Here is a 24,310-nt window from a genome sequence, read left to right on the forward strand (position 1 = left end):
CTCGTCTCACCAGAGGTCCCTATGACAGAAGCTGTGAAACATTTTGCTGCATCAAAATGGTACAGAGACTAAGCTCCCTAAACTGCTCAGAGGCGGGTGACGAGTTACAGGAAGAGGCGGGACCGGGGCGCGGCGGGCCAGGATCTCCCAGGCGACCCGGCGCGGGGCGACGCGAGGTTGCTGCAGCCCCGCCTCCTCCCGCGGCGCACCCTCGCCCCCGCCCCCCGCTCGCCTTCTGCGCATGTGCGTGCGCGCTGACCCCCGCCCCCACCGCGCCGCGGTCGAAGCCATTTCGACTCCGCTTTTATTCTGTGCAAGGCCGAAGCCACGGACCGTCCTAAGAGGGCTGAGCTCTCGGAAGCGGAGGCCGGTAAGGGAGAGACTTCCTGGGCACCATGTGGGCGGAGGGCCGCAACTCTGCAGCCGGCTTTGTTGCGAAGCGCTGGCGGTGGCAGCAGGTGGGGGCGGGGACAAGTCGCCCGCCGCGTCCCCGGATTGCAGGATGCGTGCGCGGCCCGCCGTGGTGCGCTTGTGCTGTCCGGGTCGCCTGCGGCCTGCGTTCGCTGGAGCGCTGTCGCCGCTGAGGGAAGGGGCGCGGGTCGCCGGCGTAACGCCTAAGGCCTTTCATTCATTCCTGCCGCAAACGTCCGGCACTGTCCGGCAGGCCCCGTGGGTAGAGCAGAACGCGGGTTAGGCACACTCCTTGCCCTTCCTTCAGAGAGGGTGCGGTCGGGTGGGGGTTGCGGGGCAGGAAGTGGGAGGATAAATGCGGTTTTGGAAAAGATAGGAGGAATTAAAGAGTGTAAATGGAGAAAGCTTCCTTAGGGTGGCGAGTCAGGAAGTTTGAGTTGATATCTCGGCGTCAGCTGCGAAGAGGAGGAGAAACAGAGCTGCGGAGGCGGAGGGATTAGTTATCGCCTAAGGCCAGAGACTGGGCAGGAGCTGAAAGACGTCCATGTGACGGGAGTGTGGCGAAGAGGATTTAAGATTTAAGAAAAGAAAGTTCTAGAGTGGCAAGGATGGGAATGGGGAAACCATTTAGGAGGTTGTTGGAGCACTTCAGGTGTGCAGTAGTGGTGGTAGGTGGAGCTGGAGAGAAGCGAATGGATTGGAGACATTTTGGAGGCCGAATTGCATAGTGCGGGAGAGTAGTAATGTGGAGTCAGGCTACGTTGCTTGGAAGTCTGGCTCCTCCAGTTAGGGTCTCTGTCATCTAGGGCAAGTTATTCTTTGTTTCCTCACCTGTAAAAAGGGAATAATAGTAATAATGTTTCTCTATGCAGTTGCTGCAAGGATTAAGTAAAATAGTTTGTATAGGTGTTTCACTGAGAGTATTGTCTGGCCCACAATAAGGGCTCTACTAAGGATAGCTGTGGAGGATCGTCAGGGAGTGGATGACGCTCAACCTGTGAGGTGAGTACTTGGTGGATATTGGTGCTGTTTATGGAGATGGGAATGTAGAGGTAGGGATAGAGAAAGGTTTGGGGAAGAAATTTAAAATTCGGTTTTGGCTGAGATGCCAAGTTTGCATGCAGATGGGTTCCTTAGTGCCACAGTTGGATGAACTTGATTTTTTTAACTTAAAGAGAAAGGACTAAACTTTCAACAGATATTTGGGCATCATTAGCATATAGTTGGTATTGAATACTAAGGAGTTGCATGAGACTCCCTAGGGAGAAAGGAATTTGATAGTGTAGTCCTTCGTGTGTCTTGTTACTCATTCACCCTGAGGGCTTGTTTTTAAAGTTAATTATTCAGGGGCGGAATTTACAGATAGACGTCTTCAGCTTTCCACAGCTTTTCTGTAAATAGGATTTTCCCTTAAGCAAATGACTGACCAGGGTTAGAGTAGCCACAGAATAAACCTAACAGGTTTATGCTTAGGTCCAGTTTGATGACATTAGACTTAGGTGCTAACAAAATGTAGTAAACGTGAACAGAAGACAGAGATTTAATGCTGGTAATGAGATTCCTTCTCACAGCAAACTAAATTGATAGCATATTTTCTGTGGTTCTAAATTTGGTCTCAGATATTAGGTCCCAGATATCTTGCTTATAATTTAGACTCAGCTTTTAGACTCAGGATCTGTATCTTTGTTTTTTATAGACTGGGGTATAAGGGAAGTTCCAACAATTATGGTATGTTACACTTCAAGGAAACTCATATCCTAAAATTTTAATGAATAATAAGGCTCAAAAGAGATTTGGTACAGAACATTTATCAGGTCACTGTCCTCAGTTCAAGAACTGAATGCTTAATGTATTTGGGCTTAATAATATATTGTTTTGAGGATAATACAACTTTGAGGATAGTCTGCTGGCAGTCATAATCAGAATGAGAATAAACTGTTGGATTTAAACACAAAATGGTTGGTGACCATTTCTTTGGTTTGAATTTAGGCCTCACCATGGATGACCTGGAAAAGTTACTTAAACTTTCTAAGCCTTAGTTTCTCCTTCTGTAAAAAGACAATAATAGTGTCAACCATAGGAGAGGTCTTCAAAAAGTTCATGGAAAGATTCATATTATCTTTTAATTTTATTTTTCCATGAACTTTTTGAAGTACCCTCATAAATGCTATTGTTGTAAGGAGTAGATGAGTTAAAACGTTAAGGTGCCCATGGTAGAATGTAGGACATTACATAAAATATTCTTTAAGAAAAGATAAAAATCACTCATAGTCCCCAAAGATAACCATTTGGGGGGATATTTTTTTTTCCAGTATTGATTTTTGCCTATGTACTTTTATGTAGTTCAATTGTGCAGTGTTGTATCCTTTTTCTTATAATATGTGAACTTTCCAATTATGTCATTAAATTTTTTTATAGGCAGTTTTATTAGCAGCATGATAGAGTATCTTATACTTAACCTAGATTTTCAGTAATTTCCAGATAATGGTCACTTTCAGGTTTTACTGTTGTAAATAATGCTGTTTTTAAACTAGCTTTTGTTTTCTTAGGTCTAAAGAAGACACCTGAATCATGGGTGACATTAAAAATTTTCTGTATGCCTGGTGTGGCAAAAGGAAGATGGCCCCATCGTATGAAATTAGAGCGGTGGGGAATAAAAACAGGCAGAAATTCATGTGTGAGGTACTAAAGAATGCTGGGATTTATAAGGCTCATTTTGGGGTTAAAAGAAGAATGTTTTCTGTTTGGAAATTTTAATGCGTTGCATGTCGGAAGAGTAGTTCTTTTGTTGTGACTTGACCACAGTTCTATTTCATTATAAATTGTTTTCAAGTATTACTTTTAAAAGAAAGAATTCTAGTTAGAGCCTGTATCTTTCTAGCTCCCTTAGTACCAGTAGTGAAGAGCAGAAAAGTTGGATCAGCTGTTTGCAGTTTTAGTACTGCCTTCAGAAAGTGGAGCAGCTCTTGATTACTTTAAATCAAAGTGCTTAAAATAAGTACAAATGGAGGGTTTGTTCTTGTATATTATAAAATGAAATTTTAATGTGAAACATTCTGTCATATGAGAAGAGAATATCTGAGCCACTTAGATTAGATTAATATTCTTATATTTGGATTAGTTTATCACTGGACAACACAATTTAAGCTTTTCCATAAGATAGCCCATGAATTTGCTGTGTTATTTTCAGTGTATTTATAGAGTATATCTCCAAGTTTGTTATCTCTTAATGGACTATTGAATTATGAATTTTTAAAATCCCGCAATTACCTAGGTTAGTCTCTTAATACATTTTTTTCTTGGCTGTTAAAGGTTCGGGTGGAAGGGTATAATTATACTGGCATGGGCAATTCCAACAATAAAAAAGATGCACAGAGCAATGCTGCCAGAGACTTTGTTAACTATTTGGTTCGAATAAATGAAGTTAAGAGTGAAGAAGTCCCAGCTATTGGGGTAAGTACTTATGGTCAAGCAGTTGAGATGCATGTTGTGAGTTTATGCAAACCCAATATGTATAGAGTCCCAGGGTGATCATTTTTCACTGTTTTCAAATATATTGTGTTCCTTAGTGAAACTTGGAATCTTGTTTTCTCAGAACACTGGATTAAGTTTCTGAAGATTTGAGTTTCATTCACATTATGTATCTGTCTTATGAGCCTAAGGAATTCCTTTAATGTGTATGTCTTATGGCTTTATATATTTCATTCATTCATACACCAGATTTTTCAGAGCCTATTATGTTCATGCACTTCCAAAGACAACATTTTAAATAGAATATAAAAATTAGTAACACTTTAGACACATTTGCTCCCATTGACACTTCCTTATTTTAGTAGAGAGAAAGTGGTATTTTGTGCAATGGAGCATCATTTTTGTCTTTTTGGTACCATGATTGTTTTAATTGTATTATGTAAATATGCAACGAATACCCCTCTCTAGCACTGTTTTTAAGGAATAAGCTTTATTTCTCATTTAATTAAAAAATAAAAATTTGAATTTTCACAAAAATAGAGGGATTATTGACAAAAAGATTCACACTGATGTACGTAAATTTCTTAGGTAACTTAAAATGAAAGATTTAGTTTTTATAAAACGTTTAGGAATAATGTCTGTACCAGTTTCCACAATTTTAATAGGGTCCTTATTTTCACTGAATTTTTGTATTTTGACTTGTTCATGAAGGTAGAAATACATGTTTTATTTTGTTCTATTGCTTTGACCTAGAAGTCAAGACACTTACTTTCCAATAGATTGTTATAGGATCTTAAAGTCTTTAATTTTATTGGTTTGCACATCTGTAAAATGAAGGGATTGGACAAGATGATTTTGACAATAATCTGAAGATCTGTGAGAAGAATTTTGTAAATATTTTTTAAATATCTGAAGTCATTGGAGTTTACTCAATCTGTTATGACCCATTCTGTATCTTTTAGCCTCTGTCTCTATTATAGTGTAGATCTGCTAGTGACAAATTCTCTTTAATTTTCTTTCTGAAAATGTTGTTATTTCACCTCCTTTCTTGAATATTTTCACTGGATAAACGATTCCAGGTGCCAATTGTTTGGGTTTCTTTTTCTTCTGGCACTTTGAAGATAATGTGTCTTTGTCTACTTCCATTGTTTTCTATGAGAAGTCAGCTATAATCAAATCATTTTCCCCCATATGTAAATGTGTTTTCTCAGGCTGTTTTCAAGATCTTCTTTTCCTCATTTTTGGTTTTCAGCAGTTTGACTCTGATGTGCCTGGGCATGATTTTCGTTGTATGTAACTTGCTTGGGGTTTGCTGAGGTTCTTGAATTCATAAATTTATGTTTCACCAAATTGGAGACTTTAGGCTATTATTTTTCAACTATTTCCTCTGTTCATTTTTTCTCCTCTCCTTTTGGGACTCATGTTAAGCCTTTTTATATTATCCCACAGGTCCCTGAAGCACTCTTCTTTTTTCTTCTTTTTTTTTCCCCCTATCTTTTTTTTCCCCTGTGTTCTTCAGATTGAACAGTTTCTATTGATTATCTTCAAGTTCACTGATGGTTTTCTCTGTCAACTCCATATTGCAGTTAAGTCCATTCAGTGGGGTTTTTTTTGTTTCAGATGTCTTTTTCACTTCTAGAGTTTCCAGCTTTTTTTTTTTTTAATGGATTTCATTTCTCTGGTGGTATTTCTTATCTTTTCATTCATTATAAGCATATATTTGTAATATGAATATGGATTTTCTTTATGTTCTGGAGCATAGTTCTGGTAGCCACTTTAAAATCCTTGCTTACTAATTCCAACATCTGAGTCATCTCAGGGTTGGGCTGTATTGGTTGTATGTTTTTCTTGAGTTTGGATCACTTTTTCCTCATTGTAGTCAAGTAATTTTGGATTGTATCCTGGGCATTGAAATATTATCTTGTGGAGACTTGAATAATGTTATGTTCCTACAAAGAATATTGATTTTGTTGTTTTATTAGGCAGTTAATTCGGTTGGATTTTAACTGCGAGCACTACCTTTTGAGTGTTAAATCTGACTTCGGTTTTCTGATCCTTTGATAGTGGCTTAGAGTGTGTCCTGTTGATGTGTGATTCAAGGATTAGCCAGGGGTTTGGGCAGCGTTTATACACAGAATTTGGGGCTCCTCCTTCCTGGCTCTTTTTTTTTTTTCTGGGATTCCTTCTCACTTTCTAACAGCTTTGGTTTCTCTAAACTCTTATCCTCCAATTCTTCAGGGAAAAAAGACTGGGTTTTCTGGAGTTTTAGCTTCCTCGAATGGCTTACAATAAATTACATCCTTAATATTCCCTGCTTCTCCATTTCAACTCCCCCTCCAGAGTTTTTGTTCACTGTTTAGTGCCTGCATATAGTTATGGGAGTTTTTTTGTATTTTTTCTCTAAAGTTTATGTTGTTATCTGCAAGAGGGTCAGTCTTGTAGGAGCTTTCTTAGCCATACCAAAAGCAGTACCCTACTGTATTAGTCCATTTTTGTTGCTTGTAACAAAATACATGAAACTGGGTGATTTATAAAGTAAACGAAATTATTGTTTACAGTTTCTGAGGCTGGGAAGTCCAGAGTCCATCTGGTGGTGGTGACAGTGACCCAGGAGTGTCACATTGCAGAATGATGGAAGCAGAGAGAGAGAAAGATTCCTTTCTTGTTTTAAAGCCCTCAGAACCATGCCCCATGACCACCATTTTTAATCCATTCACTACCGCATGGTCCTACAATCTAATCACCTCTTTAAGGCTCCACCTTTCAGTCACCGTAATAGGATTTCCCACCCTCTTAACAGTCACAGTGGGGGCTAAATTTCTAATACATAAAAATTGGGGGACACAATTCAAGCTTCAGTGAGGTGGGGGGGGGGTGGGCATAATTCAATCCGGTACACTTACTGTCATTTTTTCACTAACATGCTCAGCTCTTCCCCATTAAATGCCCTGACTGTGCATTTCCTATTTGCTCCCTCACTTCCTTTGTTCCAGCTAACACTGGCCTTCTTGCAGTTCCTCAAACATGCCGTCATCTTTCTGCTTCAGAACTTTCGTAGTACTTAACTGTTCCTTCTGCTTGGAGGACTCTTCCCCTGCCATCCTATTTAAAATTGTAAATTCACTGCCACCCTTGGTACTTCTTATCTCCCTTCACTACTTTATTTTTCTTCCTAGCACTTAATAACTTTTAACTGAGAGCTTCTCAACTGGAGACCATTTTGTCCTCCAGGGATGTCTGGCAATGTATAGAGACATTTTTGTTGATATAACTGGAGGGGGTCAATGGCATCTAGTAGGTAGAGGCCAGAGATGGCTGCTAGCAGCCTACATGTATTGGACAGCCTCCTACAACAGAGAATTATCCAGCTTAAAATATCAGTTGTACCAAGGTGAGAAACCCTGTTCATACCTAATTTAATTATTTTTGTTTCCTGGATCCTTGTATTAGAATGTTAGTTCATGAGGGCAGGGGTTTTGTCTGTTTTTAGTTTGTTGCTGTGTTCCCAGCATCTAAAATAGGTCTATATCAGGCACTTAATGTTTTTTGGTTGAATGAATGAATTAATAATGAATGGATGAATTTGGAAAAAACAATCAGAAATTCATTTTTACTTTTAGCCACCATTTTTATGCAAAAGCCTTGTTCATATCATTTATTTCATCTGTCACTTGCCCTTTCACTGCACAAATTCTTGTCAAAAGTGACCTGTGCAAAGGATACTTTGAAAATTTTTTATTGTGAACAATTTCAGATGTATATAAAAGTAAGAATAATATAATGAATCCCCATGTTCCCATCATCCAGCTGCAACACTTTTCAACATGACCAAACTTGATTCATCTTGATATACTTCCCTTCCTTCGATTACTTTGAAGCAAACCCCAGACATCCTATCATTCATGTGTTAATATGTTAATATCTGTGGTGTCATTTAACATGTTCGCCCCATCTTAGATCTAGAGGCATGATCAGATTCAGTTTGATTGGGAAGGAGAGGTGGGATCATGAAAATTTCAAGGATAGTGTTGTATACTTGGAGGAGGTACATAATGTGATGTTAGTAGCCATTGTTGATCACTGTATAGATAGATTATTTCGTTAGAGATTCAATGGTTGTGATCTTTTTTTTATTTTGGTAAAACAACACATGATAAAATTTACCATCTTAACCATTTTTACATGTATAGTTTAGTAGTGGATATACATTTGTATGTGAAATAGGAAAAACTAAGTTGTTTTTGCTACTCTCAAACCACAAAACACAATACAGAACAATTATGGTTATTAAAATGTGTGTGGGTTTTCTCCATCACCTTGGTGTCCTACAATTTAACTCAATTTGGGTACTACTGTGTGGAGTTAGATCCCACAGGTTAAGGTCTCAGTCCCACAGGACTGCCCCCATTTCAGACGCCAGTCACCGGCCCAGGTTGTTGTATTTGTGCTTCTGATATTGTAGGTTCCCAGGACCACCACCTCAGGTTCAATTAATTTGCTAGAGCGGCTCACAGAACTCAGGATAACTCTTTACTATATATTAACTGTTCATTACAAAGGATATTCTAAAGAATACAAATAAACAGCCAGATGAAGAGATACATAAGGTGAGGTTTGGAAAGATCCTATTCACAGGAGTTTCTGTCTCCATGGAGTTGGGAAGCGCCACCCTCCTTCACATGGATGTGTTCTTGTTCACCAACCTGGAGGCTCTCTGAACCTTGTCCTTTTGGGTTTTTAGGCTTCGTTGCTTGGACAGGATTGAGTAAATCATTGGCCATTGGTGATCAACTCAATCTTCAGTCCCCCTGACTCCCCAGAAAGTGGGATGTGACTGAAAGTTGGTTACCCTGGAAACCAGTGCCCATCCTCAGGCTATCCAGTAAACCCCAGCCATCAGTCTTCTCATTTGCACAAAACATACAAAAAGATAACTTATTGTGGAGCTTCCAAAGGTTTTAGGAATCGTGTGCCAGCAAACAGACCAAATATATATTTTTATAAATTATAGTATTACAGCATTCTTGTGAAACATACCTCCAGAACTTTTTCATCTTGTAGAATTAAAACTATATCCACTTAACAATTTCACTTTTCCTCTTCTCAGCCTCTGGTAAAAACCATTCTACTTCCTATTTCTGTGAATTTGACTACTAGATACTTAATATAAGTGTAATCATACAGTATTTGTCTTTTTGTGACTGGTTTATTTTACTTAGCAGAAGGTCCTCAGGGTTCGTCCATGTTGTAGCATATGAGTGTTTCTTTCCCTTTTAAGCCTACACAGCATTCCTTTGAATGTATATACCATATTTTGTTTATCCATTCATCCATTGATGTACATTTGCTTTCATCTCTTGACTGTTGGTTTCTTTGTTTTTTAGCCAAAATATTTTTTTAAAGAGGAATCTCTTTATCAATCACATAGTCACCCTGATGTATAATGCATACAGGAAAAGCAAGATATGTGTTTGATTCTTTACCTTTTTTTAACAGTTAAAAAAAAATTAGTTTATACCTAGCATCCTCCAAAGGTGATCAACTAGTTTTTTTTTAATTTTTTTTTTTTCCCCACAGAATCGTTATAAACTCATTGTTGGGAAAATAGAATAGTTTAATCAGGCCCCCTCACCTCAGGTACGGTTGGGTGTTGTACAGCACATTCTTTGTAAACAAATTGTATGTGTAGGTAGAATTGGTGGGCATGTGAGCCAATGTATCTTTTTAGTTTTGTTGCTATTTTTGTGTGTTCGAGGGTTGGTGAAGCAGCACTGGCCAGCAGAGTTCACATCTAAAAATGGAGCATGTTTACTTTGTTGGCAGCTGCTCAGTTTTTCTTTGGACTTTGCTGGTAGCAGTTGAAGTTTGAGTTTCTCTTTGGACTGCCTATCTCCTGGATGTTTGTGTGCAGAAATAAAGACTACTTTTTCTTCAACCAAGGCTGCAAGGACCTTTCTCCCTGTTACCTAGCTCGTAGACCTGTGTGTGAAGGGTTTGTGACCCAGTCTGGACAGCGGGATTGAGGATTCTGTGAGCTCCAGACCCAGCCCTAGCTCTACACTCTGATTCAAATATATAACATATTTTATTCTGTTCTTTTTTCTATTAATGTTTAAGTTGTCTCATTTTTGGCCAGTGGGACCCTCTTCAGATTGATTCATGAGTCCTTTTAACCTTACCCCATAGTCTTTGATCACTTTCTTGCTTTCTGGTATACAGTGTGTTTGGCTCAACTTGAATTTTCCTATCCCAGACTTGGAATCAGCCATTCCTAAAGGAGCCCTGGTTTTATTTTTTTAGCAGGGGTTGTTTTTAGAGGCCACACATTGAGGGCTAGGAGTGCTCATTACTACTGGATTGGTCATTGTTTTAGCCTTTTCAGTGTACAGAACTTGGGAAATATTTCAAGATGAAATGTTATGAGTTCAAACTGATGCTTCCAATTTAAATTAAAAACTACAGCACTTTTGCTTAACCTCATTATACATCTGTATGTTCTTTTCCCCCAGACCAAAAACCTTGGTTCCTGGCAGTGCCCTGACATAATCCCCTCTTTGCTTTATTCAGCAGTACACGCATAAGAGAGTCTTCATACTATGAATTCCACTACTAACACCAACAATATTACTGAAAAGGTTAATTTTTTTTTGTAATTCCTTTCATACCCAAGTTATATCCCACTAGAGATCCACAATCAAATTACTGTGCTTTAAAGCTCTCTGTAATTGTAAAATTATTGCTGTACATAGGTTCATTTGTTTCACTTTTGCTTTTGATTTTTAGTGATTGCCTTTTTAGTATATATGCTGCCAATGAGCACTGGATTTCCTTTTTAAAATTAGATAATTAGATTATATATTTACAGGGGTTTTAAGTTAAATCTACAAAACAATTATATTCAGAAAAGTCTGGCTCGTATCCCTGCTTCTTCCTTTCTTGTCCATATCTCTTAGTTTCTTATTTTTGTTTTTGTTTTTTAATTTTTGGTCAACCTTCCTTTTCTATTTATAAGCAAGTAATAATGTAAATATGTTAATATCCCTTACCTCAGCTCTCATTTCTTTTTTTTTTTCCCCAGCTCTCATTTCTTACACTAACAGTATCATACACATTTTTCTTCCTCTCCACTTACCTGTTTTTCACTTTCATGGTACTATAGCTTATTCAACTATCCTCTGTTACAGACATTTGTAGTTCGTGGTGTTTTTGTATCTAAAGACTTCATTTTTTTTAGAGGAGTTTTAGGTTCACAGCAAAATTGAGAGGAAGACAGAGAGATTTTTCCATATATCCCCTGTCCCCACACATGCACAGCCTCCCCCCTTATCACCATCCCATATCAGAGTGGTACATTTGTTATAATTGATGAACCTACATGGGCACATCGTCATCACCCTGAGACCATAGTTTTACATTAGGGTTCATACTTGGTGGTGTTTATTCTGTGAGTTTGGACAAATGTATAATGACATGTATCCACAATTATAGTACCATACAGAGTATTTTCACTGCCTTAAAAATGCTCTATGCCTGACCTATTCATTCCTCCTTTTATTTTTTTACCCTCCTTTTTTTTACTATTACAAATGGTACTGAAAGGAATAACCTTGTACATATGTATTTTTACTAGTGTATTTGTGGGAGAGATTCCTTGAAATGGGATTGCTGGGTCAAAGGACACATGCGTATGTGATTTTGCAAGCTTTTGCCATTTTCCTTTTCATAGAAGTTGTATGATTTTGCGTTCCAATCAGCAGTGTTTCTCAGCAGGGGCAATTTTGCCCCCCAGGAGACATTTGGCAGTGTCTGGAGATGTTTTTAACTGTCAGAATTTGGTGGAAGAGGTGTGCTGATGGCTTCTAGTGGGTGGAGACCAGAGATGCTGCTACACGTCCTGTCGTATTCAGGATAGCCCCTTACAACAAAGAATTATCTGGCCAAAATGTCAATGGTGTTAAGGTTGAGAAACCTTGGTCTGTAACCTCACCACTCATGTATAGTATTTTTTATGCATCTGTGTTAGATATCTCGGTGTACATTTAATTTGCTTTTTCTTTTTATTGTGAGCAAAGTATAACATATTTTGGCATTTAAGGGCAATTTGTGTGTCTTTTCCATGAACTGCTGTTTGTATATCTTACCCATTTTTCTTTTGGAGTCTTGGTCTTCTCTGCGTTTAAGTTATTTATATATTAATGATGTTAACCTTCTATCTGTGATATGTCACAATTTTTTTTCTCAGTTTGCCTTTACTATCTTATTTTTGCTTGTGTTTTCTGCCATACCAAATAAATTATTTCTCAGTGTAAAATGGACACTTTCATCTTAGGTTTTTTTTAACCTCATCAGCATTCAGCTTTATTGATCACATCCTCCATCTCTTCTTCTGTCTTCTCTAGCACTGGATTCTCTTGATTATTTTTCTGTCTCTCTAGCTGCTCCTCCGTTTTGTTTTTCATCTTCCCTCACTTGGTAGGTTTTGGGACCATACCTTAAGTATAAATATTCCATACACAATACTACTCTATAAACTTGGGCATTCTGTCAAATTGGTACTCATATATTTTATGAATACATCAATACTTGACTATTAACTAGACCAAGTCATAATTAATCTTTTACTATTACCTGATAGGGGTCTGTATAGTTCTTCATCTTGAATAAGACCTTCAGTTCCAGTAGATCAGCTTTAAACAAACAGGCATTTTTTGAAAAAATGACTGCAGTGAGATTTCATACGACTTCACTGTACAACTTCTTTCTTTTCTTATGCTTGAATTTTTAAGTTATATATGGTGAGCCATTTCTCTGGCCTTGCTTCCTTTTATTAGGTGAAAACCTTTTGGTTTTTGATGCAGATTTGTTTGATTTATTCATGGGAACAATGTGCCCTCTGAAATAGTGAACCTATTTTGTTACCAGTTTTGGGCAGGGGGATGGTCACTTCAATCTGTTGGTGAGTACTATTGAATATCTACAACACATTCTTAATGTAATATTGCAAGATTATCAGAATGCTTCAGTCATTTACATTTCAGTGTATCAGAGACCCTATATTGAGAGATTTAGTTTTTCATAAATGCAGCATTTCTTCAAAATGTTAACTATTTCCTTCCTCCTCTGAATTGTGTATCTTTACTTATCAGTAGTTCATGCTTTACTACCTTTATATTCCTTTTTTTATCTTTTAAATCTTTGTTTTATTAAAACATAATTGATTATACATATTTGTGGGGTGCAGAGTAGAATATCAGTACCTGTGTACCATATGTAATGATCAAATCAGGATAATTAGTGTATTCATCATTACCAAATGCAATCATTCTTTGTGATCCTTAACCAATTTCTCACTAACCACCCCCACCCCACCCCTTCTCCACCTCTAATAATCTCTCCTTTTGAAAGTTTAACATATTTTTGTGATTGTTCTTTTTACTTTATTTTTACTTATTATTTTTATTTTATTTATTTATTTACTTATCAGTAGTGCATGTTTTACTGTGTATTCTTTTCCAATTAAAAAACCATCATTTTTACAGAGTAATATATGTTGCCGAAATTTTGGCAAGGAAATGATTTTATAAAGAAGAAATAAAAATGAACTATAATGTTGCTAAAATCTATTTTTGTTTAGATATTTAAATGTGTATTTTAACGTGCTAGAATATATATTACCTATGCTATTTTATAACCTGCTTTTTTTAATAAATATTTTCTCATGTTTCTAAATCCTCCTTAGGCAAAGCCAAGTTTATACACTATGGCACTTTTAATACTCTTTCCTCCCACCCATTATTTTAATTCATCATGAAATGTTTAAAAAGGAAATCTTCCCCATCAACTGAAAATAGGAAGATGTCACACTCAAACACCTCAGTTTCTTAGGAAGGAATTTTCTGTTAGGTTGGTATAGGTAGAGAGGAATTGTGGCCCTGGGGTGAATGAGGTGTTGGAAAGAGGAAGAACACGTTAGCCTTATGGCACCAGTGCTGCCCACTGAATTTTTCCTGGGACTTGGTTATTAGGGCTGTCCCCAGAGTACTCTCTGCTTTACCTTCACAGCCCCAACCTTGGAGGAGCACTGTTTCTCGAGCTATATGCTGTCTATATAAAATAGAGAGTATATGGAACAATTGAAAATAAAGGCAGGAATAAAGCTGTACTAGGCAAATTTGGTACAAAATAAAATAGGAGTAGCAATATTAAAAGTCAACCTTCAAGAAGAAAGCAAATATCAGTTCACAGTGTACCAATCTACGTAGTGTTAGAAATGCTATTGTATATATTGACCAAAGCAAAGTGAATGTGAGAAAGTAACGAAATGACCAAAAACCCTAAACATTGGAAATTGGAATGCTTAGATCTAAATGAAAATTTATTTTTTTAATTAATTAGCATATTTGTTATTACAAATCATAATTATTCTTTATGCCCCTTACCCGACCGATCACTCCCCAACCCCTCTCCTTCCCCTGCCATCTCTAGTATCCTTGGGTTTGTTTTCTCCTTCTGAACGCTCAACATATTATGGTCTTTTCTTTCTTCCTTCCTTCCTTCCTTTCTTTCTTTCTTTCTTTCTTAGTGAAAATTTAAATTACAATTATAGACTGTTTAAATAACAGTGTCTATTAAAACTAGAGTGATCAGAGGAACAGTCATTTATTCAAAAGAGCACTAAATACTTTTATTATTGCACAAGAAATAGCTTTTTAAACAAATGAACTAATAAGCTTTCAACTGAAGAAAATAAAAATAGGAAGAAATTAATAAAGTCAGAAATTGCTGAATTTGAATTTATAAATGTTCTTTGTGACAGAAAAAATAGTCTGTTCCATCTAGTTAAGAAAAAAAAGTAAATACTGTAGATCCTAAGCCTTCATCTGAAACCCATGTGGTTAGATGGGTTAGAGATTTCAGAACTTTTTGTAATTTAGAAAAGTAATAAGTCCATCTTCTATATCTTGTATGAAGGTGTTTCAAAAAGTTCACGGAAAGATTACTGTTATCTTTTAATTCCATTTTTCCGTGAACTTTTTGAAGTACCCTTATATAACACCTGAGGCAAACCCTGCAATGAAACTTTTTAATACATCACATTAATGAGTTTATTAGAGAAAAATATGTACTCAGTGATCATCTTAATAAAAGATTTAAGCTCTTATTACCAATAAAGTCCTTAAGAAATGGAGTAGAAAAATACTTTCTCGACATACTAAAAAGTATGATCTAAAGTTAGTAGTAACCACTTTAATAAAAATGAGCCCTAGAGCAGTGTTGTTTCAAAGTGTTAACAGTTTATGAGGAGGTAGGTACAGAAAAGAGTAAACATTTAGAAATATAGTATTGTGACAGCAATTTACGATTTGTTGGATCTAATCATTAAAAAACTTGGGTTTGTATTTTGTGTATCTCTCTATTTCATAGTATATTTTACAAAGATATTGTTCCCAGTCGATTAGTGGGGAGCACTCAGCTGCTTCGTCATTGCAGATAACTTGAGATGCACTGCCCTAGGGAATTTCCTATAAAGTTAGGAAAGGTGTCTGGATCACTACCGTTACTCAGTCTAATACAGTAAAAAGAAGAGGGATACATAGTATGAGAAGAAAAAGAAATATCACAAATAATTTAAGTGGAAAAAATCCTATTCACAATAGCAATAAAAATTATAAGGAGCTTAAGAGTGTGTCATTTGTGGGACCCATAAGAATGATACAACAGATTTTTACCAAAGGAGAATGTCAAGAACGCCAAAGAGTCTGAGATTATTTTTTCTATTCTCGCAAACACAGTTTCATACATACTGGCAGAAGACCCAAGTCTTCCGAGTCTGAGACAAATGATGTTATTATTTAAGGCATAGTAGGCAGCATGAGCTTCATGTTTGCCTAGGTTCCCTGGTGCCCAGATCTCTTGGAGATGATGTAGAGCAGGCCCAGGTGGATGTTGAGAACACAATTGGTTTATATCACAGCTGAGGAACCTTGGGCTTAGGAAGGTCCAGTCTTTTTTTTTTTTTGTCTTTTTCGTGACCGGCACTCAGCCAGTGAGTGCACCGGCCATTCCTATGTAGGATCTGAACCCGCGGTGGGAGCGTCGCTGCGCTCCCAGCGCCGCCACACTCTCCCGAGTGCGCCACGGGCTCAGCCCGGAAGGTCCAGTCTTACAAGGGGGCTCCTGGGAAATCTGCCACCTAGGATAATATCTTTCGTAGTCTGGTTAGGAGTATATCTCGTATTTTCCAAGGCTATTTACTATTCAGACACTCTTGAAAAGATGTCAGACAAGAGTTACAGAAACAAGGTATCCATGGAGAGTTGTCTCAACAGATAGAAGACTTGACAAAATGTAGAGCCCTACCATATTTCTGGATGGAAGGTTGCATTATTTTAAGATGTCAGTTTATTATGAGGAAGGTAGCTCTGAGTAAATATAACATTTTATTTGAGAAATTAGACAGAAAATGTTAATCAGGAAAAATAATTGAAGAATAGCAAGAAGAATTTGAAATTTAAAAGGGAGACTAATCCTATCACTAATAAAGAATTTTAATTATTTTAAGATTATAGTAACTAAATTAGCTCCAAAATAAAAAGAAACCATATATATTAGAATATAATGCAGAGCAGGTCTTAGGATAGGAAAGGCCATATTATGGAGAATCCAAAGGCAGAAACTAGAAAATACCTTTCTAGGGCAATATGCAGCACTAACAAAGGTAAAAAGAAGAGGACAATTTTTCTGCAACTTATTTGACAAGGCAAATAGTACAAAATGTTAAATTCTTAGAAATTAATGAGAACAATTAATATCCAGGTAGACTAATGGGCAAAGAAAATGTAAATTGATGAGATCAAGGTGTCAGCTGGGATAAAAAAAAAAAAGAAAATGCAAATTGCAAAAATAGATTGTTGCTTTAACAAAAAGCAGAGCTGATATTGGTAAAGATGTAAAACCATGCTGTAATGCCCAGAATTGGAGAAGTGGATATAAGGCTCTAATTTACAGTGCTGGTATGAGAATGTAAATCAGCATCCTTTCTGTAGAGCAGTATGGTGCTTTTTTAAACCAGGAATTTCACTTCCATGAATTTTTCCTAAAGGAAATATGCCAAAATACAAAGTTTGTGGCAGTGTTGTTTTCTCATTTGTTAAAATTGGCTACAGTCTAAATGTCCATCAACATGGTATTGCTTGAGTTCTGTATACAGTACATCCATACAATGGAGTAATAAGTCATTAAAGTTAATGTAGATCAGTATTTAAAGAAGTAGAAGTAGTACATAAAATCTTATTGTGCATTCGTCTTGGAACTTGGTGTTACCGCTCTCTGGAATGCTCTTCCCTCGGATGTTCTCTTGGTTGGCTCCTCACCTGCTTCATATTTTTTCTCAAATGTCACCTTATGAGTGTGTTTTCCCTATTCACTTTATTTAAAATAGTTATCTATATCACAGTCCCTTATTTTCTTTTTTTGCTTTATTTTTTCCTATAGTATTCATCACCGCTTGACATATTATGCATTTATTTATTGTATAGCTCTTCCCATTAGAATATAATTCTGTGAGGACAGAACGTCTGTCTATATTGTTCACTGTTGTATCCTCAGCACGCAAAATGATGTCTAGCGTGTGGAAGCTCCTAAAAGATACTTGCTGAATGTTAAATGTATTTACGTATTATTAAGTGGAAAATGTGATTACCTGTTCAGCATAAACTGATCCCACTTTTGCGGAAAAATGATATTTGCATACAATTATATATATAGATATATATATCTCCAGATCAAGGATTATGAATAATTTTTACTGCCTTTTTTCTGCCTGAAATGAGAACTGAGTATTTTTATAGTCACTAGAAACAAAGATGGTAATGTTGTGGGGAAAGAAGGTGTGACACTTAGGTCTCCATTAAGTATTACAAGAATTTACTAATCCCTGTGATGGCAAAAGCACTGACACTGCCTGACTTTTCCTCTTGCAGCTCGCACCTCCTCCACCTCCACTTACCGATATGTCTGACACCGCTGAAAATGCTGGAGGAGGCTTACCAACAACGATGGGAGGACCTCTTCCTCCACATCTGGCTCTCAAGGCAGGTGAGGGACTTGATGTGTACACATGACTGAGAATAAGATACACACGATCTTGTTTGGTCATCATCTCTTTTCTCATTTGGATAAAAAGAAATAACTACAGTAGATTCTTGATGTTAAGATGGACAACCCAAGGCCTTCATAAATTTGCAAATGCCAGCAGATCATTTAATGTTTCTTAGAAAGTGTGGTGCAGCATCATTCTTTGCTGTTGTTAGCCTCTATTAAATTTTTAATCTCTGAAGAGATTTTCTTGTTTCCAACTTATTGCTACCAAATATATAGTAGATTTGTTTGTTTACCTTATAGACCCAAGTCATTGCTGAATTCTATATATAGTCAAAACTTTTATTGGGTTGTTTACTGTAGGGTAGATTAACTAGGATTTTCGTCAAATTGCCTAAGTCTCAGATCTAGTATTTATGAAATAACAGTAATATCTACCTCATAACATTGTTTTGAGGAGTAAGTGGAAAAAATGCATGTAATAAACTTAGAGTTAAATTAGTCATTGCTAACTGCTATTTTTAGTTATGCTGCTTTGTCATCAACAGTCATCACTTTCTTACTCCTCTTCAGCTTCACCTTTTTTCCATCATCTTAGCTTTCTTTTCAGGGTCATAGTTAGCAAAGAAAAATTTTATCATTTAATCTCATGTTACATATGTACAAGTTTAAAACAAAGCTACATTGATCATATATACTGGATTGTCAGTCACTTTGATTCACTAGTGAATTAGCTTTGCCCCATATATCAGCCATGGCAATTGCAATGTAGACCTATACTTCAGTGATGTAACACTTTGCAAGTTAAGCCATGGACTTTCAGGCCCCTTTTCAAATAATTGAAACCTTGAATTTCTAAATGTGGAGTGCCAAAATATAAATTAGGAAAACTCTTTAAAATATTTAGGATTTTTCTTCTGTTTAATTCATTAAGAGAGAACAGTCATTTTCTTTCATTAACAGAAAATAATTCTGGAGTTGGGGCCTCTGGCTATGGGGCTCCAGGGCCCACCTGGGACCGGGGAGCCAACTTGAAGGATTACTACTCCAGAAAGGAGGAACAGGAAGTACAAGCGGTAAGCTAGCACCCTGTGCTACATCTCTGGGAATGTGATTTGGGACTTAGTTCACAGCAAGGTTAGGATATTCATAAGTTAATAATTTAGTGATTCTTTTAAGTGTTTATTTGAGACTGCTTATTCACACAGGTCACCATAAAACAAAACTACCCATAAATTTGCTCATATGAGTTATCTGTGAAAAAACAGTATTTTTCCTGGTGGTAATAAAAAGTCTCCTCATCTGCTTTATAGGAAATGTAATTATCTCAGGAAACTTTGTTTCATGAGCATGTATAGTAAATATGTCTTAAAATAGTGCAGCTTATTTTTCCACTTAATATATTTAAAGTGTGAGAACAAGTATGAAAAAATTTGTCAAAAGTTTCTTAGGAACAGTTTAAATATAATATATTGACTGACAGCTTGATTATACAACAGGACCTTCAGATGCAGTGAAAACTAATTCTGGTTTAGTTTCGACCAGGACTAAAAACTATTAGAAACAGCTTTTGCACTATAAAGGATGGTACAAAGAAGGTATTATAAATTGCTGGACCTTAAGTATGCATAGCTAAACTATAATTAGTGCAGCCTAATTTAATTATTGATTCCACAGACTCTAGAGTCAGAAGAAGTAGATTTAAATGCCGGGCTTCATGGAAACTGGACCTTGGAAAATGCTAAGGCTCGTCTGAACCAATTTTTCCAAAAAGAAAAGATCCAAGGAGAATATAAGTACACCCAAGTGGGTCCTGATCACAACAGGTTTGCTTGTTTCGCTCTTTTCCTTCTATAGTAAGTTGAGGTTGTTTTGGATATTCATTGTTGAATGTATTCTGTTTTTGTACATGGTATTTGCTTCATTGTGTGGATTGGCAGTGAATTGTGAAAAGAAGATATATTACTTTGCACATGAAGAATTGTCATTGATTTGTAATGTGAAGTTTACTGTGGTTTTCACCTGAGTATGATTTTAGCTATGTAAGAAGTTCTGCAAAAATGTGCTGTTTGTGATACTAGACTTAAGCTTTTTATTTGAATCTGAGAGGTAAAAGTCATAGCCGTTAAGTGGTGGTTTGTCCTGAATTGACTTAAAAACCAGCTGGAAGTGGTGATTTTGTTCACTGTGGTATCATTAGAGGCAATTCAAAGGACTGTTTCTTCAGTGGGCCAGGTTGGACACTTAAGTTTCAGATTCTCACAGGTAGATTGTATTGTGTCTAGATCCAAATTTCACTTCAGCTTTGAAAGTTGCCAGCTCCTATGAGTCCTGTTGTTGAAATTTAAGGGCTTATTGTAAAGTTTAGGAGGACAGCCTCAGTCTTTGTGAGATAAATTAGCGTTCTTTTTTCTGTTAAATTTATAAAACTGAACTAAAGGGAGGTCATTTTAACAGTGACAGTATGTTTCTCAGCCTGCTTGCTGTTCTTCCTGAGAGCATTCCAGGGTGTAGTAATTATTACTCCCAGGAAGGCTCATATGGATTAGACTCTTCAGGGGGCACTTAATTTGTATTGGAAGTGGGGGGAAGGTTGTAATGGAAACCTTCTGAATGATTCAATATGCTGTCCTTAATTATACAAAATAATTTTATTCAAAATACATTAAAAATATTTTTCTTGAAAATCAAAGTGCTTTCCCTTGGATGGATTTAGCAACTCTAAAATAATTATTACTAAAATAAAACTTCAGTACTTTCAAAATGATGTTCAGAGCTTACTTTCCCCTGCTTCCCACTGTTTTGTTCAATCCTGAATTCTCAAATATTTTATTTCTGGTGTTAGGCTTTTTAAAGCCCTCGGATTTTAAAGGAAAGATATACATTTGTATATAATTTGTTTTCTTTAATATTTTGTCCTTCTGAACTGATTGGGCTCAGTAGCACTTGGTTACTCTAAGAACAATAAGATACCTAGTGCACCTGAAGCTCATTGTCGGAAACATCTGTTGATATCATTATCTTTATCTTATCATTGGTTTCCAGTACAAAGAAAAGAAGAATTCAGGACATGACAGTGTGGGAAGCAAAGACATTTAGGGGATCTAGGACAGCATTGCTCCTTGTATGTCCTTTATTTAAAGGCATAACAGACAGCGATACCAGAGGTCTGTATTCATACACACATGTGCTGCTGCTTAGGCTGAACTAAGCAATCACATGGGATACTATTGTAAACTGATTTCTGGTGTCGCTGTTCCCCCTAGGTGGAGGAGAATGAGATTGAGTGCTGACTTTAAGCCTGGCTGAGAAACATACTGGCATCGGTGTCATTAATGAAAGGGTGGATGTTGTTCCCCTGAAAGCCAGTGGCCTTTGACCCCTGAAGCCTCTGTGCCTGAAGGTCAGTTCACAAGAGGTATAGGAAGGAATCTAACATTTGTTCTTTTCTTAAGCCTCACATAACCTTTTATTCTATTCACAGCACAAAGTCAAGATTAGAAAGTACCTGAGCAGTGGAAGGACCAGAATGCATAGTTTGGGAAGGGCAGTTTTTCCTTTGCTAAAACCTATATTCATTCCCTAGAATCTGCTAGCAGTTTTAGCTATGATGCTAAAGAATGTGTGTTTTTTCCTCCGAGACGTGATTTAAGTAAATGTGATACAAATAGGCTAAATTTTTCATTATGGAGGGCTGCTTCCAACGGCAAGCAGATATCAGAACCCTGCCTCAGGAGCCTCTGATATGTGCAAAGTGTTTGAATGTGTATGTGTGAGTTTGCATAACAGACTGCAGTCATTAATGGGTGGTCTATGCACAGGAATCTTAAAATAATCATAATATAATTGAAAGAGATTTGGGCCTACTTTATTTTTTGGCTCTAAGCTAAATGGAAAATTCCTTTTCATTGAATGTGTTCTAGCTAATTCAGACTCCATCCTTTGAAATAAGAATAAGTAAATATAGACTTGAAAACCCTAACATTTTCCTTTCATGAACAATTGGCTCATCGACTTTGATTATAGCTGTCTCATGCCATGTTGTAAATTACTTCAAGTTTACATACTTCTGTTTGTTCTAGAGTTGAACAGAAATAAATGTTTATAATGGTTTTTTGCTGTGATTTGCCTTAGCAGTTGGAAAGCCTGCCTGACTTGGGAAACCTGGATTTAGTAATTTCTGACAGTGAAATTCCTAACCTTGTTTGTATATGTTGTTACAGGAGCTTTATTGCAGAAATGACCATTTATATCAAGCAGCTGGGCAGAAGTAAGTGTTACTGCTTCTTTGATGTTCTGAGTCTTTGAATAGAGGAGAAATCTTCACATTAAAGTCTTGAGCCACATGTATGTATGCTGTATTATTGGAAGAACACAGGATATAAGATAGCATCTAGAGTATTTTAGAATATTAGTAATTATATGAATTAAAGGTCCAGTTTCCCAGTTTACATGTGAGAAAAGATCATGCTAGTGTAATATTTCAAAGGTAAGATATGGTAGGATGGTTTAGGAATCTGCCAATGTCAAAGAACTTTAAAACATTTTTTTTTTTTTAATCTTTCTACATTTCTTTCAGTTTATTCAGGTAAAACTAGCTAGGTGAAATTTAGCAAGGTAAATCAATAGTGTTAGAAACCTAAAGGTGGCTGTGTAGTGAAAGAAAGTGAGCCAAAATGCCAGGTACTGATCAAGCTTTATTAAAGGAAAAGAGTCTGCTGGGCTGCACTCAAAGTGGCGGGCAGCCCAGGACTGCCCTCACAATGGAGGACAGCCCCAGATGTGGGGTGAGAGAGCTTGTATAGGGCGCCAAGGGCTGGCTGATACCATCAATGAGGGGCATTATGCTAATGCCAAAGCTTTGCAACCAGGGTGGAGTACTATGCCCTTGCAGAAGCAGAAGGGTTTCTGTTTAAGTCATGAGGATTCTAGTAAAGGGAAGGGGGGAGGTGTTTGGTGCTGGAGTGGAAGACAAGGCTGGCGGCTATTTTGTGCTTATTGTGTGCACAATGGCACTGGTCACTTCCAAAATCCATCATTCCCACCTTTTAAGTATAGGAACAAGGTAAAAGGGGCGAAGGTCTCATTCTTCTGAAGCTACTTCTTGCTGGAGATGAGTGAAAATATGGAAAAAATAAAAGGTTTATGTAAAACAGGTAAGGTAAAACAGTTAGTTGGCAGGGTATTGGTTTCGTGTGGGGAGGCTGTATTCTTCCGGGGAAGAGTTGCTGATTCTGAGGGGCTGATATCCTCGCAGGAACAATTCGGTGACCTTTTGGTTGGTAAAAGCCTGCATTTGTTCCTGCAAGGAATTAAAGAAACACCAAAGAGACAGAGACCAAAAAGGAGGCTGAGTCCCGGCACAGTTAGGGGTCCTAGTAGGGGCATAGTCAGGGGATCCAAGGGTTCAATGACCGGGGCCACCCCCAAGGTGTGTTTGTGTTTTGTAACCCTTTGCATTGGCGATCAATGCTTGCCTTTCAATGGTTTAAGTTGTTTTGGATCACCCTGGACTCATTTATGTAATAACAGCATTCCTCCCCCAAGAAGAGGCAGATGCCTTCCTTCTCCACTGTAAGGAAGTAAAGAGCCCTATGGTTCTGTAAAGCAACTGTCGCAAATGAGGTGACCTGTTGCTGGAGGGAGGAGATGCTGTCTATACTTAGTTCTTCTGAGAGTTTTTGATAGAATTGAGAGGCATAGCAAGGCCCGCTATGCCAGTCCCAGTTGCAGGAAGGACCCCTGCCTCAATTAAAAAAGGTACAATTAGTGCCCTACGGGAGTGGAGGCACTTCCGGGGGGGTGGGGTGAAGTTAGTCCTTGTCTCATCTCCATCCCTCCATCTGTCTGGATGGTGATGTCTGGATAAGCCAAACGAATATGCAAGAAATCAAGTTGGGGGCAGGCAACAGGATAACATAGTTTTACAAAGGAAATATATTCCGGTTTTAGGGCATGGATGAGGAGGGGGTAAGTGAGTGGTAGTGTTTGGTGGTGTTAGTAAGGCAGAGTGTGGGCAGGCCCCACACAACGCTGACAGTCCCCACTGAGGTGAGATTAGAGGAAAGTGAAGAGATGTTTGTGGAAACGTTGCGGGCTCCATTGACAGGGAGCGCGGTGACCACAAAAAGTTTCTCGCAAAGTGGGAGACAGATGAGTTGCTCGGGGACCAGTCTTATTCGATGAGGACTGCATCATCCCTATGGACCTGGAACCTCCATCTTCCAGGTAAGGGGGAGCATTGAGATAGGAGGAGAAGCATGGGAAAGATGCGAAGGGTTAGGGAGCCAAAAGAATTTGAAGGGTACATTGCCACAATGAAATTGCA

At 37.6% G+C, this 24,310-nt stretch overlaps 1 protein-coding gene across 1 annotated transcript in view; it reads left to right on the forward strand.

Annotated features, from left to right (window-relative positions):
- Window positions 1-271: 271 nt before the first annotated feature.
- The window catches only part of LOC134383202 (ATP-dependent RNA helicase A), a 56,453-nt gene continuing 32,414 nt past the window's right edge, over window positions 272-24,310 (forward strand). Inside the window, exons 1-7 of the mRNA XM_063104092.1 lie at window positions 272-370; window positions 2,961-3,093; window positions 3,724-3,864; window positions 17,865-17,979; window positions 18,946-19,058; window positions 19,660-19,808; window positions 22,206-22,252. Coding sequence (XP_062960162.1) covers window positions 2,983-3,093; window positions 3,724-3,864; window positions 17,865-17,979; window positions 18,946-19,058; window positions 19,660-19,808; window positions 22,206-22,252 — 676 coding nt within the window. The 5' untranslated portion in view covers window positions 272-370; window positions 2,961-2,982. The remainder of the gene's footprint in view (window positions 371-2,960; window positions 3,094-3,723; window positions 3,865-17,864; window positions 17,980-18,945; window positions 19,059-19,659; window positions 19,809-22,205; window positions 22,253-24,310) is intronic.

Source organism: Cynocephalus volans, chromosome 8 (genome assembly GCF_027409185.1).
Source record: "Cynocephalus volans isolate mCynVol1 chromosome 8, mCynVol1.pri, whole genome shotgun sequence".
Classification (NCBI taxonomy): Eukaryota; Metazoa; Chordata; class Mammalia; order Dermoptera; family Cynocephalidae; genus Cynocephalus; species Cynocephalus volans.